We start from the raw sequence: 18,003 nt of genomic DNA on the forward strand, positions 1-18,003 counted from the left end.
TCCATGTATCTTTGTATCCATGTCAAGTTTCATTTCTTGTTTTTTTTAATGTTTAGTTTCTCCAGTTTAAGTTATCGTTTAGCTTCATCTCTGCCTTTTGTTTTGTAATCTTTTACCAGCCTTAATAAACGGCTCACTTTCTGTTAACATTCAAGTTTTGTTCCACGTTCCTTGGTGTCCGCATTTTGGGTCCTCTTCGTCACTCCACACAGTCTGCCTCTCCCAGACTTTGACATCTATGCCTTCCTTCACTTTTTCCAAAGCCTTTGCTGGGCTCATTCTGGCCCCCCGCCTTATGTTTGATACCCTGGTTTTGCATATCGCTTCAGACGAAGCTGTGGAAAGTCAGATCAACCAGCTTCTGACAATTTAAAGACACAGCTTTATTGATTTTGACACCGTTGTCTTAAATAAGAAAACGAAAACAGAAAAAAGTGCTAATTTATGTTAATTAGTACATTGTTTGACCCTTCTGTGCTGCTGGCAAACTGGTGTACTTAATCACAATAAGAAAGTTAAAAATAAATAGTTTATGTGGAAAAAAATGGGCAATTTTACCCTGTTGCCAGGTGATTGCTAGGTATGTATAAATCAAAGCTGAGTTAGTGTTAGCGCTGTGAAATTAAAACGATAAGATGTTTTCATAAAGTGTTGTAGCTGCATAAAGGCTAAAAATGTGTCATTGCCAGGCAATTTATTGGCGTATAAAAATATAATATATATGCTGAGTACAGATGAAGTCCTGACAAAAAGTTTTTACTTTTTGAAACGAGGATCAATCTTAAGGTAAAGTGTGTCACACGTGAGCACAGTTCAACACTGTATGTGTGTTGGTGTAGTCTCCTTTTAATGTGTGTGTAAACTATCCACATGTATATGTATGAGTAGATAACTACTGAGCTGGTGGAATATTTTAACTAACACTTAAAGGAATTTACATCAAGTTTTTATGACGGCTCTACAGACACGGTCAGAGTGGATTGTTATCTATATGTCATGCTCTGCTGTGGTCCTACCAGTGGGAGCCTGCAAGGTGCCTTGGATGTCTGAGGAAACTAATGTGGGCGGTTTGTTGTCCTCTGGGTCTGAAGTGCAGAAACATTGTATGTGGGTAGATTCAGTACTTATTTCTCAGGGGAGGCCAGAGGAAAAAGAAAACACTAGGAAGAACAGTGTACAGTCCAAAGAACAGCATAATGTTCAACAGTTGATCGAAGATAGTGTGCTATTTATTAGCATGCATGCCCTGTGTAGTTGAAGTAGCTTGCTTTGATTTGCACACATTGTTAATGCACTGAATAAATTGACTATTTTACAGAAAATGGCAGTTTGTATTCTCTATTGCATCCAAATGGGTGTCCTTAGAGATGGACTTTGAGAGAGGTGTAGATAGAAGAACAGATAGAAGGAAAAGAGGTGAGAGGAGAAGAAACACTTTAATAATAGAAACCATTTAGTGAGGGGAAAAAAAAGAATTTTCTTTCCTTTTTTTTTATTGTGATCCTTTCAGCAAGTAAATGAGGCGAGGTATGCGTCTTGGTTTGATTTGTCTGCTAGGCCCCATGTCCGTTTATTGAGATTGAGAGTGTTCCCTGAGCGCAGTAATGAACCATTTTATGATTCATTATCCCGCTGCTGATTCCTGCTGCCAAGTCTGCAAACTTTCTAATTAGCTTAGGTCAAACATTCATACAGTTTTCTTCTAATTATCATTGCCTATTACAAAATGGACATCACAACACAACCACTGAGGAATAAACTGAGGTGGCTGGTGTTGCCCATGGAGGAAGAGGTTGCAGAAGTAGTGGGGTGCTGCAGGGAAGAAGGGCTCTCATAATCTCACATAACAAATAAGCACAAATATTGATTAAAAAATAAGTATAAAAGCAGTGAGAGGATATATGCAGGGGTTAAAGAGGCCCATAATGATCCAGAACGGCTTTTGACACCTTCACATAACAAGCAATTAAATCTGGTAGGCAGGTTCCTGCATATTACTGGTGAATGAATTTGAAATTATAGGATGTTATAAATGAGACTTTTTTTTAAATTGTGTGCAAATGTGTGTGTATTGTACACATAATTTGGGAATACATTAGTGCTAGTTGGAGAATAAGCAGCCACTGTTCCCAGCAGGGAATAAAGGAAACCACCACTGAATGTGGGAAGGCCTTTCATGAAATTTGAAGTTTAAATCCGCCGCATGCTGCTTCTTTTCCAGCAGCCTAACGTCATCTTGTCAGTTTGCTATTGTAGTCAGGCACAGTCACAAACTTGGTTATTAGAAATGAATGGCTACAACTGGCTGATTGTGTGTGCAGATGAAAGAGCAGAGCTTAAATGTTCTGCATGGTACGATTAACCCTCCCACCCCATCCTCCACACACACACACACACACACACACACACGCGCGCGCACACACACACACACACACACACACACACACACCATAGCCATTGTTACCACCCCTTTCTATACTTGGTTGTCTGTCTTCCACCCACTGCTTCATTCAAAATTGCAAATTTTGCTTTGCACTCAACCGATATTTTTTCAAAGTACGCCATACTTTTTAAGGCGAATTTTCTACCATTTATGCAGCCACTGGCTGCATTGCAACCTTCTGGGTGTACCCAACCTGAGCTAACAAATTGCTTTTATCAACAACAAAGGCGAGAACAAAAACCTGGTTATAATGAAGGTTTCTTCCTGTTAAAATAGAGTTCTTTCTCCCCAGTGTCAACGAGTGCTTGCTCATAGGGGATTATCAGATTTTCCCTATAAGATAAACATGTCAGGTGTGTTGTACAATGGTTTTTCTCATCTGTTAACAGTGTCAGTATAACAGCGAAATAACCATACCTGCTTTTATTCCATCAAATTTTTTATCTTTTCTCAAAAGAAGCAGATTTCCCTAATATTTGTTATTTTTATTCTGCAAATTCTGCTTGGATCAGCTGGCTGCTATATTTGTGGCATTTCAAAACATGTTGCCAACATTGCTGAGTGTCCTCTGGTGGACAATCTATGCAATGTCAACACTGATAACAGGGTTGAAGGGTGTTTTTTTTCCCCCATTTCTCCTTTATTTAATTTAACTTTGCTTTATGTTAGGATGACACTTTTCATTTATCAGCATTTATAAATGCTTTTACAAAAAGATCAGTAAATGGCTAACATCTGCAATAAAATCAGCCCACTGATTAATCGATCCACTTCTACTTGAGATCTGAGCACGCTGTTGTTAGCGTCAAAAATAAGCGAAAGACCCACCTGTGCAAGCTTGATTTTGCTTAGTTTGGTCTCTTTTAGTTGTTGTAGCTACACATTTTTATCTATTTTATAGTATGCTGTGAGGCTCTCTATGATTTTTCTTCTTGAAACAAGCTATATAAATACATTTGACTTAATTACCTCACAGTCTAAAGCACCTTTTAAATGACTGCAGTTTTTAACTTGCACTGTATAAGTAAAATTGAAATGAACTGAATATTTATTTGCACACTAATACATTTCTGTACTTCTCAGACTCTGAAGTAAAATGCCTTTCTTAGACATCAACAGAAATTATCCTTTGGAGAATATTCAGGAATAGTATAAACTATAAACAATGCGCAATTGACAACATTTCCTTAGGTATACAATTTAACAGGAGGAATTACAGTTTTTTGCCTAAACTAGCTTCTTCTGCTCCTCACTGTTTAAAAGTTACAATACACTAGTCTGTGGTTAGATCTGCTCTGGAAAGTGGTGATCCTGTTCACCTCTGCAAACGACAAATTTCACAGAATGTGTATAATTTGCAAACTTTAATGTGCATCAAATATATAGGAGTGAGCATCAATGCAAAAGAAATATTTGTAAACATCTGTCAGTCAAACTGCTGCTGATGTTGAAAATGAACATGGAGAGGTGTATATGAAAGGGTCATAGCTGAGTTCTGGCTCAGTTTTCTTCAGAAAGGAAGAGGAAATAATAACGACCCCCGTTTAATTTTGTCTTTGCGTCAGATAAGTTTAAATAAAAAGCTACATTTGTCATCTTAAAGCAAAAAACTATCACGCTTGCGATTTGCCTCAGTTAAATGTAAAATGTCATCGCTGTCAGTGAGAAGTTATGTGTGTGTGTGTTTGTGCACATGCAGTACATGCGCTCTTTATTTGTTTCTCACGCCCCAGGTTCCTTCCAGTAGAGGAAGCTTCGCTGTCAACTTGCTCACACCACACTGGAGATCAACTCAGCCCCTCTCAACATCAAACCAGATTTAAATGTGTGGAAAAGAGCAAAAGTGATTTGTGGGGAAAAAGGGAGAAAGTGGGGAAAAAAGAGGAAGGGATTTAAAGTTAAAGCAAAAAAAGAAGAAAGGCGTATAAACACTGCGGGCTCTATTTTGTTCCCAAATTTACAGGCTCCATCTCTCGCTCTCTCTCCGCCGACCCCTCCCCGATCTCACCCATCCAAACCCTATAGTGTGTGCCCATTGAAGGGGCACTATCATTTACCTGCACACTAATTAGAACAGTCAGCACAGCAAACTCCACTTCACTCACCACCAGGCTCACAAATTACATTTCATGTGTTTGTTATTTACTGCTCTTCTTTAATTAGAAAAAGTATTTGGAGGAGCATTCTTGAGGTACGGTGAAATGTTTTCCTCTCCCCCCTGTTTTATTCTCCATACTGAATAGTCGTCCCTCCTCAGAGAAATTCTCTTTTGTTTCACTCTCTATAGGCACTTTCAGACCAATCTGTTTATCATGTCTGCATTGCATGGGCCGGGGTCCATTGTGGTTCTTGAAACTGTTTTTAGATTCTTTTTTTATGGTCCTAACATAAAATAGGTACATTTCCAGCATAGGAGTAAATTTAAGCGATGCAGGTGTACTGTGATTGGTCCATTGGGGTATATTTACCGCTCAAAATTCGTGAATGCAGCAGCAAGAATAACTGTTTTAAAAAGTGTTAACCATATTAAATGACTTCACACAGCACCTCTTAATGTTAGCCTTAAGACAAGAGCAAAAAATGAGCTGACAGTGAAGTCAGGCTTTATTGAGATACGACAGAGGACTCATCACAGTAAAACAAAAATCTTAGCTGTCAGTTTCCCCGAATTGCTGCTAGGCATCCACTACACATTAAAGCAATGTAGAGAGAAAATGAAGAGGCTGCTTTACCGAAAGATTCAGTCACTGAATCTGGTTACTAAGTTCACTTTGTTTTACTTGAATTTTATAGTACCCCATATCTAGCAACCACTTCACCATACAAGTTTTTTTTTAAATTGATGAAAATATTGTATTTACGCTGGTTTTATTTAGCTTTTTGGGTTTCTGCATGATTGTGTCTTTTGTAAAGCAAGCCTTCACCCACTGTGTTCCTTTCTTAGGGTCTGCCTTCGAAAAGAAAATAGTATTTGGAGCTACCATCTTCACTTTTGTTGTTGCAAGTACCTTCAATTTATCGTTTTACTAAGGTTATGCATGGGGATTGGAAAAAAATACTTTAGCTGATGATCTTGCGAGCTCAGTGGTAACGCTCTGTTTGCACCTCCAACTCGATGGCTTTTAATCTGCACAGAACTGTGAACAGAGTGTTGCATCGCTGTATCTGGAGATAAGTATGGAGGACGCTGCAGAAACAACAAGAAGCAGTCTGAGAGCACAAGCCTCCACCAAGGAAGCTCACCATCTGGGCAGTATTTACTTTTAAGTTGCCATAACGATCAATGGCAGTAAGAATTATAGTTTTAATAGTTCTACATAGGATTATGATTAAAACTTTGGCCTTCAGATCATTCTATTGACCTTGTAGGAGAGGTCAAAGGTTAAATGTAATATGATATTTTAAATTTTTAATGCGGTACTTGTGGGGCGATTGTGGTTCAGGGGGTTTGGAAGTTCATCTTGTAACTGGAAGGTTGCCGGTTTGATCCCCAGCTCTGTCTGTCTTGGTTGTTGTGTCCTTGGGCAACACACTTCACCTACTGCTTACTGGTGATGGCCAGAGGGGCCGATGGCGCGATATGGCAGCCTCGCTTCTGTCAGTCTGCCCCAGGGCAGCTGTGGCTACAACTGTAGCTGCCTCCACCAGTGTGTGAATGTGAGAGTGAATGAATAGTGGCATTGTAAAGCGCTTTGAGGATCTGAAAAAGCGCTATATAAATGCAATCCATTATTATTATTATTACTTTCTCTATATTGACTATGCACACCACATTTGAAAGAATCATAGCTTCTAAGTTATAAGGCTTTTCAAGGCTTTGTCAATTTTCAACTAATAAGCTATTAAGTCGACCCTGAAAACCTTGGTGGATATAAACCAAATCTTAACAGATTGTTAACAAAACGCCACTCTACGTGATAAAAAGAAGGGACAGGAAGAAAGCAGGAGAGAGGAAGTAAGAAAAAGGGGGCATATGGAGTAGCAATTTGGGTTGACAAGACGAAAAGCAGGAGAAGGCAGGCGGTGGATGCATCTGAGATTACCTTGAACTGTGCAGGAAGCTTTTTGTTTCTCACTTAATGTACATTTAGTATGCTTTTTTTATTACGTGCTCACTGTGAAGTCTTGAAATTATCCAGCAATATTGTTTCTCAGCATACACATTGCTAATGAATTTTGTAATTGAAACGCTTCAAAAATGTGAGCACGACAAATAACATTTTATTCATCTGAATTGTTTTGGTATGAAAACAAAAAAGCTCACAGGTGGATATCTGAAAGTCTAGAGAAAAAACAAACATACCATTCCAACCATTTTCATGGTTCGAACCCATTCTTACAGCTTCAGCTTTTACAATTTAGTGAAATACCTGAATACATAGTGCGTAAAAAAAACAAAACAAACATATTTATATTTTTCTTACATCTTAACCCACTAATATTTCCATGCATATCTCGGTGTTTTGCTTAATGAAAACAGTCTACAGAGAAGCATAACTACAAACTACAAAAAAAAAGAGGCATAAACAAAAGCAGGAACATGAGAAATAAATGGTTAACATTTAGAGAACAGAGGCAGACGAGCAGGCAGAGAACACATTCACCCTGAAACTATAATATAAAGTGGAAACGTCAGGGTAACAAGACACAGCTGAACTAGAAGATGAGACACAGGGCAGTAAAACTGATTGCAAGGTACAGTTAGAAGGTGAGTAACAAACTAAAGCAGGAAGTAACTGAGAGTAACTGAGTAATGCAGCAGCATGAGACCCACACTGAGCGTGGTATAGTACAAAGGTGGGCAAATCCAGGCCTGCAGGTTTTAAATGAGTCCTTCATCCATCACAGCTGATTTAAATGGCTAAATTACCTCCTCAACATGTCTTGCAGTTTTCCAGAAGCCTGGTAATGAACTAATCATTTGATTCAGGTATGCTGACCCAGGTTGAAACCTGCAGGACACTGGCCCTTGAGGCCTGGAGTTGACACCCCTCATATACAGTGGGGCAAAAAAGTATTTAGTCAGCCACCGATTGTGCAAGTTCCCCCCCTAAAATGATGACAGAGGTCAGTAATTTGCACCAGAGGTACACTTCAACTGTGAGAGACAGAATGTGGAAAAAAAATCCATGAATCCACATGGTAGGATTTGTAAAGAATTTATTCGTAAATCAGGGTGGAAAATAAGTATTTGGTCACCTCAAACAAGGAAAATCTCTGGCTCTCACAGACCTGTAACGTCTTCTGTAAGAAGCTTTTCTGTCCCCCACTCGTTACCTGTATGAATGGCACCTGTTTGAACCCATCATCTGTATAAAGGACACCTGTCCACAGCCTCAAACAGTCAGACTCCAAACTCCGCCATGGCCAAGACCAAAGAGCTTTCGAAGGACACCAGGAAAAGTATTGTAGACCTGCACCAGACTGGGAAGAGTGAATCTACAATAGGCAAGCAGCTTGGTGTGAAAAAATCAACTGTGGGAGCAATCATCAGAAAATGGAAGACATACAAGACCACTGATAATCTCCCTCGATCTGGGGCTCCACGCAAGATCTCATCCCGTGGGGTCAAAATGATCATGAGAACGGTGAGCAAAGATCCCAGAACCACACGGGGGGACCTGGTGAATGACCTGCAGAGAGCTGGGACCAAAGTAACAAAGGTCACCATCAGTAACACACTACAACGGCAGGGAATCAAATCCCGCAGTGCCAGACGTGTTCCGCTGCTGAAGCCAGTGCATGTCCAGGCCCGTCTGAAGTTTGCCAGAGAGCACATGGATGATACAGCAGAGGATTGGGAGAATGTCATGTGGTCAGATGAAACCAAAGTAGAACTTTTTGGTATAAACTCAACTCGTCGTGTTTGGAGGAAGAAGAATACTGAGTCGCATCCCAAGAACACCATACCTACTGTGAAGCATGGGGGTGGAAACATCATGCTATGGGGCTGTTTTTCTGCCAAGGGGACAGGACGACTGATCCGTGTTAAGGACAGAATGAATGGGGCCATGTATCGTGAGATTTTGAGCCAAAACCTCCTTCCATCAGTGAGAACTTTGAAGATGAAACGAGGCTGGGTCTTCCAACATGACAATGATCCAAAACACACCGCCCGGGCAACAAAGGAGTGGCTCCGTAAGAAGCATTTGAAAGTCCTGGAGTGGCCTAGCCAGTCTCCAGACCTCAACCCCATAGAAAATCTGTGGCGGGAGTTGAAAGTCCGTGTTGCTCGGCGACAGCCCCAAAACATCACTGCTCTCGAGAAGATCTGCATGGAGGAATGGGCCAAAATACCAGCTACTGTGTGTGCAAACCTGGTAAAGACCTATAGTAAACGTTTGACCTCTGTTATTGCCAACAAAGGTTATGTTACAAAGTATTGAGTTGTATTTTTGTTATTGACCAAATACTTATTTTCCACCCTGATTTACGAATAAATTCTTTACAAATCCTACCATGTGGATTCATGGATTTTTTTTCACATTCTGTCTCTCACAGTTGAAGTGTACCTCTGGTGCAAATTACTGACCTCTGTCATCATTTTAGGTGGGGGAACTTGCACAATCGGTGGCTGACTAAATACTTTTTTGCCCCACTGTACTAGAACACTGGGAGGGTATATAATCTCTTTGTTTAACATGATCGTTAAATTAAAATTTAAACAAGAACTAAAAGACTCAGAATACAAGTTCTGCTATAGCTGGAAAAGGCAAAATAATAAACAAAATCACAAGGAATTAAAACCCAACTAGATTAGCGAAGTGACTGAACAAAAACTCAAACATGAATGAAACAAAGAGAAAATTTCCAGAAGCTCAAAACTCTGCCTCCAAAACACAGGAACCATTCACTAACATTTAGTCGCTCTGTTTAAAACACAGAAATATATAATGCTTATGGTCATGACGGCGTTGATGGTTATGGCTCTTCAGAGGGTCTCTGGTAATAGATTTAGCTCCATTACAATTATGGATTTCTTAGAAGGCGCCACTTGTGTTGCTTGATGATATACTGCAGGTCATTTTTCTGCTCTCTATGCACAGCAGTGGTGCAACGACTTGTTTCTGAATGTTGGATTAACACAGAACATAAGGGACATATTGTTTTAGATGGGGTTTTTTTTTTGTTTGTTTGTTTATCACAGGTACATCACGGTGAGTAATGTGTGTACTTGGAGTTAAGGGGTGGGGGTCACAGGATCGAGGTAGGAGGAGATGAGGAATGATCTCACACAGAGATGCTCCATAAATCCCACTCATAATTGTTTCCCTACTTGGTGTGCAGTCTTGCTTCATAAAGGGGGCAAAGCCAAGGGTGCTCTAAATGTCAGGGGAGCGGTGCGCTGATGAATTACCTTTTAAAGATATCAGAGAGAGGCGCATTTCATGTGAAAGATGAGGCCAACACAGTCCTCTTAGGCCCTGTCTGCCTGTGTGAGCATATTTCCCCCCCAGGGGAAATTTGTCTTTTTATCAACTGTCCAGAGAAGTCACAGCTTATCCTAACTGAATAAATCAAAGAGAATTAGTTTGCTAGCTTCTCTTATCTGGGATGTGCCTGTTTTTCTGCAGAGATCACCTGCAGATGTGGGTAAATATGTGTGTGCGTGTTTGCTGAATTGGCCTGACAGTAGCGATGGCTCAAATATGAATGGTTTAGTTTCAGCTGGCAGTGTGAATGTACTGCTCTGTCTTTTTTAGAGGAACAAGACTGACCAACAGTAGGGTGTAAACAAAAACTCATACATAGCTGCTGAGTTAGCATGCTTATATGTGTGCAAAGCAAGTACGAAGTAGTACATCGTGTGTTTGTGGGTGAGTTGAGCAAAGTCCTGTACATCTAAAATTACCAAATAAGATAAAACATAGGTCAGAATGACATGACAGAGTTTAAGAAAATAAATATGAGACAAAACAGTAAAAACAACACAGATTTGAAAAAGGTCAGAATTCCTTGTGATTTAAAAACCAGAGTTCAGTTACTACCTTGATCTTCGTCGAGGCAGCTGAAACGATGCTAGTTTTAACAGAGGTCACCGGATGTCTCGTTGCCCTTGGCCTGTCTGGGACAGCTATCATTACAGAACCGGTGCTTCTTCAGATAAGAGCACCAGGACTTCACAGCACATGGGCTGCCGCTGCAGTAACCTGCTGTGATAGCTCATGCTTAAAGGATAATACTTTTTTACACATTAATCAGATGGCTCTTTGACCACAGAGTATTGCACGGCACAGGTGAAATTGAAAAGCGTGGTTTGGTTCCCTGATAATCTCCACGCAAGTATCAGTAGAATATAGCCACTGAAATGCTTCGGAGTCTTGGAAGCGATGACAGCAAGTTTGAAAATACATGGTTATAATGTCAGACATACTGCAATTCGCACAAATTTCGCTCTCCGCTTTAATCTCTCTGGCTCTTCATACCATCTGGATTCTTGGCGAATGTAAACACTGAGTTATGAGAGACAGAACAGAAAGCTCTTTTGCTTTCTAATTCTGGTAGAATGCAATTTATTTTGTAGCAGGCGTGTTAGTGGCATCATTCACAAATGAATCATCAAAATAGCCACACACACACACACACACACACACACACACACACACACACACACACACACACACACAGACACAAAATAACTGACAAGGCATGAGAAAATAGAGTCCTCTAATACAATAATGTGCATAATTCTTGAACCAACCCTCAATTCTTTATATTTTGCAAGGAAAATGGGAAAGAAGTGCATTGATTGATTGAAACATAGCTAATCATAAATGGAAATACAGCATATACGGCAAAAACAGAGCTTGGAAGGCAGTACTTGGTATGACCACCTTTGTTCACGCACAGCCTGAACTCTCTTAGAGAAGCTTTCTGGTAATTTCTTTAAGTAGGCTTCAGAAATAGTTCCCCAGGCTTCTTGAAGGACATTCAAAGCTCTTGTTTGGATGTTGGTTGTCTTTTGTTCTGTTCTTTCTAAGTTCCCACACTGCTTCACAAAGGCTCTGAGGAGGCCAATCCATGGCTGATAGTGTTCCATTGTGTGCTTCTCTATCCAGATATGCTTTTACTTTTGCCTATCAGATGCTATCCAGATGGTACTGCATGGCGGATCAAACTCCAGTGCCATCAATTTCAAAGATCCCTATTTATTTTTTTTCTTAATCATCTGTTATTTGGTTAACACTGGTTCATCTCTTGAGTTAGATGGCTTTTTGTGCCTGAATGGTTCATAGGTCATTGGCTTAACAAAAAAAACAACAAAACAACACAAAAAACAACATCCGTCTGAAAATGGTCATGAACAAGGACCAGACTGAAAATGTATGGATAAGCAGCCAGTTTAAAGAAGTGTCAAGAAAACCTTCCTGAAAGCCTGTTACTGTTCCTTAAGACCATTTAGAACATTTTAAAAATTACTAAAAATGTCTGACTCCTGGAAGCAAAACGTAAAGACATGCATATATCATGTATGCATCAAAATATTGCTGAACTCAGACCTTATAACTGAACCTCTGAAACTGTGTTTAACAACGTCAAAGGTGATCCGTCATTTGTTCTTTGCTGTTACACGATCTAAAAATAAACCGAATAATCAGTTCTTTGACCTAAATAGCGTCTTAGGTTTTCAATTTAACAGTTGAACATCAAGTTTGTTTTGGGTATTTTTTTTTCCTCTGCCCCCATGGGCGAGAAATTGCTTTCTTTCTTGCTGTGAAAGCAGCCAGTCACTCGTGTTAATTTTTGTGTTTCTTTCCATCAATCACCCCCCCTCCCCCAAATGTGTTTTTATGTTTGTGCCCATTTGCAGGGCTGCCTCTATCCTCTTCCATTCTTCCTTTGTGTTTGTGTCTATGAATTTCGAGAAAAAAAGCATGTCGAGGAGCTGCCTTTGGTGATGGCAGCAATTTGGCCTTCATATCCTCCAAACGTTGCTTAGTGCTGCGTTATGGTGTGTGTGTGTGTGTGTGTGTGTGCATTTTAGGATGCAGGATACAGGTTGTTTTGAGCCACAATTTTAAAAAGACTTTGGCAGCTTTCAACTAAAAACAATAAACAGTGTTATATTTTTCTATAATGTGTGACAGCTCACAGTAAAGGAGGTGAGAAGTGAATGATGGAAGGCTAGTGTCATATTTCTTACCTCTTAAACTGACAGGTTGTCAAAGACTGAGCAGTAATTGAAAAGCATGGAAAAGTGGATAATGATCGTTTATTTGTGTGAAATTCAAACGTGGGGTTGAGAAAAGCTGGACTTGTCGGTTCAGGGGCTTATCTAGCTTTGGTTGGCTGAGTAATTAAATCAGAGAAGCGAGTGAAGTTCTCCTCAGCTCAGCGCCTCGTCTTGTTTCCTCTTTAGTCAGGTGGCTATTAAACCTCTGATTGCACTCCCCATCTTCTGACTTCAGCTTAGCTATTAAACACAGACTGAAAGCATTTTTTATGGCTTATGTGTGTGTGGATGCACATTGCGTCACGCAGGGATATGCACGAATGGAAAGCATGATTTAGATCACGAGTGCAAGCAAAACAACGACAGCGTAAAAACAACAGAAGACAGGCGGAAGCAGAAAAGATGCGCGTTTTACACTTGCGTCGTGTTCCTCCACCTATTGTTGACTAGATGATAAATGCTTCTTTCCGCAGTTATAAATCCATTTCTGTCTGACATGTGCGATCTATGACCTTATGCTTCAGCTCAGAACATGCACAATAATGCATCTGGTCGTGCATGCACAAGCATTTACTTTACTATATAAAGCACCTTGTGATTTGGCACTATATTAATAAAGTTGACTTGAATAGTCTTTTTCCTTTTACCTGTTTCTCCTCTCCAAATAACCAAGCACCCGTAAATCCTCTAACACCCTAATGGATGTCTGCAGAAACAGTTTATGGGCCCCTATTATCAAACATTCAGCAGTTGTTTCTCTCTCCAAAACCTGCTAGTGACAGTATGACTGTACGACCTCCTCCAAGGTCATATCAGATCCTTCCCCTGCCCTCCAAAGAAGATTTCCCAGATTAGACTAATTCCATACTCAGACGTGACCTCCGGCCAAGCCGCCTGCATACATGCATTCTTATGTTTTAAGCTTTCTTTGCTGGTGTGGACAAGGTTGTTCAGCAAGAGAGTTGACCTTTGAGTTCGTAACAGAGAAAAGCTGCAGTTATGTTACACTCAGGTCCACTATCTTTGCAGGCAACAGCCATTAGGCTGGTGTTGTTTTCACCTTGTACCTGTCTTGGTACGTGTGTCATCTGAGCAAAACTTTATCCAGGAGACACCTGCTGAAAAGAGAAAAAGCGCAACGGTGTTTTTGATTACTTTGTAGAAATCTGTGTTTCTGTGGGTTTTTTTTAGCACTGCAACCTTGCAACAGACCATAACAAAACTATGGAGAGCAGAACTTGACCCCTGAATACCTGCAAATCATGTAATCATGTAATAATATATAGTATTGACAAGTGACTACTACTGCTTTGCTCTCTGTGTTTTCCCTCAGCCCCCGTCATCCTTAATGAATTAAACTGGACCCAGGCACTGGAGAGGGTCTTCATTGAAAACCGTAGGGAGGACAGCTCTCTCCGCTGGCAGGTGTTTGGGAGTGCCACGGGCATGACACGATACTACCCAGGTAGGCTGCAGAGTACTGAGTCAACAGTGATGCCTCAGTCATAACTTACTGCATGATAGAGTCTAAATTGACCCTAGGGCTCCTCAGCTGGAGAACATTGCCAATCTCTTATCAGATGGCTCTACTGGTAACTTGATAGAGAGACTGAAATTATGATTACCTTGATCTAATCTGATCTGAAACATCCAACAGTGCACTGGATGGGCTATAATTTGTTTTCTTGTGCTCTCTAGCAACTCCATGGAGGGCACCCAACAAGATTGACCTATACGATGTCCGCAGAAGACCATGGTAAGTGCCCTCTTTATAGAGAACTCCTGTCCACAAGTCATTATTTGCATGCTTTGTTGCACTATTATTAATGCCTGCTGGTGTTTTTAAGAAGAATAGGAAAACAGCTGCCTTTACTTAGAGCCAGATATGTAAGTGGTGAATGCAAAAATTTTATTATTGTCCTATAACACTGCACAGTGTTGCACATAAATAATTTGGATCATCATTCAATGAACTCAGCTCGGGCCAGCTGAGCGGGAAGTATTCCTGCTGTGTAAACACATTTTACCTGTTAATGAAAAAATGTAACTATTTTTAACGTCCTCTAAATTCTTAGATAAAGTTGTTAGACTTTGAAATTTGCAGGGTGTTCCATCTTTGTATTGAATTTGAGTGCTTACCAGGTGAGTCCCATTGAACATTGAGGGGCAAAGAGTTTGCTCAGGTGACTCCTAACCTATGCAAAAATCAGCAGTAGCAACAGAGTGAAATTAAAAAGTGAAAAAAGCAACAGCTTTCCTGCCGTACTATCTTAAGACTATGGCAAATTGTGTTCTGTTTTCAACCTCTACATACACACACACACGCGCACTGTAACCATTTTCACATTTTAATATAACAGAGGCAGCGGCCTGTGTCACTTCACTGCATGTGCCTTTTGTTTTTATATTGAAAATAATCTGTGGTAATTTCATCTTCATAAGCCTTATAATTATTTGCTCGGTGAAACAGCATAACCTATGATTGCATTTAAAATGCTCTTCACATTGATGCAGCTATTATAAAAATGCTCAAAATACCCCGTTTGAATTTAAAAAGGACATCATTTTCAGAGGATTTCCCTAACTGGCTTCACATGAAGAAAAACAAACAGAAGAAGTAGGAGTCCTGTGCTCAGCTCAGAGCTAAGAGAATAATATTTAACTCAATCAGATCATTGACTGTTTCCAGACTTATCACAGTAGTATACATATAGTAAGAGCATATATGATGCCTTTTCTCGGGTGCCCACTTTGACGTGTGTTCTGTGTTCAAATGCTAATACCTATACAGAGTGATGAGCTGGACAGAAATAGGCAGCGTTGGGCTAAACACCCACCCGCCCGAGCTTTCTGTCCACCCCTTGACTTTCTGTCTACCTGCCACTGTCACATCAGCTTTGTGGTAGCGCTGCCTGTTGCCTGGTTACAGGTTGGAGTGAACTGGACATAATCATGACAGCAATGTTGATTAGACCTGACCCCATTTTCCATCTCTGTCTTCAGCCAGCTCAAAGTGAGTGGCTGTTTGAGGTCAGGCCAGGCTGGCAGACGAAGTCAACAAGAACTACCTCAGAACTAAACAAACGCCAGCGACCCTTTCTATTGTGCTACTGTTTATATGAAACTCAATATTCCACAGGTAATATCTTAAAATGTATCCGAGTCTAACGATGACTCAGGCAAAAGCCTCGATCTTCTAAATGAAATGAAATGAAACATAAAATCAGTTACTCGTTTCATGTTCTAGTGGAGTTTTAAGGTCCCATCAAGGTTCAGTTTATTCATCCGTGAAAACTGAGAGATTACTCTGCACCCAACCTGATCAACAAGTGCAGATTGCATCAAATAAACACATCCGGTGGCTCGTAAAGCTATTCATATTCCCTCAGACAATTATTACTACTGTATTTGCAAGTAGTCGATTTAAAGCTGAGTCTATAGGATGTCTCACAACAATGCAAACAAATAGAGGCCTGTCCCCAAATGCAGTGTAGGGATCGTGTTTACTGTTCAATTCCTCGGGTTGGTGTTTTATTTATCTTCAGGCCACATGAGAGAACCAAGCCATGATGCTGTAAATGCAGTCTGTGTTAGCACAGGTAGATCTGCACATGCAGAGAAACTCAAACTTTCTATTAAAGATGAGTCATGGCTTTCTACAGAAAAACCCCCCAAAGGAACTTGTGTCTCTTGTTTTGAAATCTTTAAAAAAACAATAAAAAAAACTGGTCTAGCTATTTAATAAATTGCATCAAATCTATATGCAAAATCAGAATTGTTAACAAAAAATGTATTTTAAAAAGGTACATTTGAATATTTGATGATATATTTGATAATATTTGAAAATAATTGAGTTTAAATGACTGGTTGTGACCTGGCTCAAAGTTGGTGCTCTCTTTAAAATGATTAACACTGGATTCATTCAAGTACTTATAACTATGACTTATAATATCAGCTAAAAGCAAAAAGCATGGAGGCAAGAAGTGGTGTCTCTCACTTCAAGCCACCCTCGGGCAAGCCTTAATCCTCACCTCCTCAGGCGTAGACAATTAGCAGGTAACCCTTAGCAACACCCAGAGACGGCACTGCCGCTGCAAGGTGAGCAGGGGTGGCAGACGGGCCTAACACTCAAGCAAGAGCAGATTTTGTTCGGGGTGACACTTCTATTTACAGTAAGATCACGGATTGTGCCTCCGAATGAAAACATTAACATCACAGTGTACAAACATGAGACTAACAAGGTGTTCCCCGACAGTTTAATTAAGTTAACACCAGGCTTAAGTCTCTAAAGTTGTGCTGCACTGTCACATCAGGCAACACTAGAAACATGTAAAACACTGGAAAACACAAGGCAGTGTCTAGCGGGACATGTTAAAACAGTGATCCTGTCGGTGATCTGTCAGTGCAATAACAGAAGTAAACCTGATTTTAATTCTTGTTACACATGTTGTGACTGGGGGACTCTTCCCGGAGACAGAAATGAGGCGGATGAGAAGGTTGACGAGGACGGTGCAGCAGGAGCATGTGTGATGGGGTGGACAAGAGGAAGTGGGGGGTTTTTGCAAAGAGGAACACCTTGTCACCCACCCACCGCCCCGGTTGTCCATGTTTGTCACTGTCATTTCTGTTGAGCTTTTACTCATGTTGGAGATTTCGACATTCCCGTTGCCTGTTGCTTAGCAACTTGTGCCCAGCCGCGCTGAATGGCACAGCCGTGGCAGGGAGTGTCATGATATGTCAGGTCAGACTTGTGTGATTATACTTTAACGTGCTGTCTCCCCAACTGACATTCTCCGGAGAGGTCAGCCAATCACGCATTTTCCAAAACCAGTCTCCTGGTGTTAGGTAAGCCCGTCGTGTGGCAGCTGTAGATAGCGGCATCCGTTGCGACGACAGATGCAAGGTGTACAGAAGCTAAGAAGAGCACAATATATGTGTCTGTGTGGCATTTAGGTAGGACTAAAATCCTTCCCTTCTTTTTTTTTTTTTGTATATGTGTAAAAAAATATGAATTGTGCATTTGTAGCTGCTGCTATGCACATTTTCTAAGTTTTATTTTACAGTTGTTTCTACGCTTGGTAGTCCAGTCGATAGGCGCCAAAATTTTGTGATACATCAACTGAAGGTAGAAAAAAGCACATAAAAAGCACATAAACAAAGCATGTTTTTCATATTCTCTAAGATTTGTAATTTGAAAAACAGATAATAAACGAATATGATGGAACAGAAAAATGGCACATGCTACACCTGAACTCATGTTATTTCCTAATAGAAGCTCTAATTGAGCTTAAGTTAGGTGTGACAGTGGGCAGAGGTTCCTCTACATGTATAAAAAAAAAACCTACAGAATGAATATCTTGATGCACAGGAAATACAACACTACAAA

The 18,003-nt window shown here is 40.4% G+C and overlaps 1 protein-coding gene across 3 annotated transcripts in view; it reads left to right on the top strand.

Moving 5' to 3' along the window:
• The window catches only part of cacna2d2a (calcium channel, voltage-dependent, alpha 2/delta subunit 2a), a 178,124-nt gene that overhangs the window by 120,136 nt on the left and 39,985 nt on the right, over positions 1–18,003 (top strand). For all 3 annotated transcript variants that reach the window (XM_085457021.1, XM_085457022.1, XM_085457023.1), the window contains 2 exons: positions 13,951–14,082; positions 14,316–14,373. In XM_085457021.1, the coding sequence (XP_085313147.1) occupies positions 13,951–14,082; positions 14,316–14,373 (190 nt within the window). The remainder of the gene's footprint in view (positions 1–13,950; positions 14,083–14,315; positions 14,374–18,003) is intronic.

This window comes from Copadichromis virginalis, linkage group LG5 (genome assembly GCF_057382275.1).
Source record: "Copadichromis virginalis isolate Kocher_CV1m ecotype Utaka linkage group LG5, C_Virginalis_male_GT1.1, whole genome shotgun sequence".
Classification (NCBI taxonomy): Eukaryota; Metazoa; Chordata; class Actinopteri; order Cichliformes; family Cichlidae; genus Copadichromis; species Copadichromis virginalis.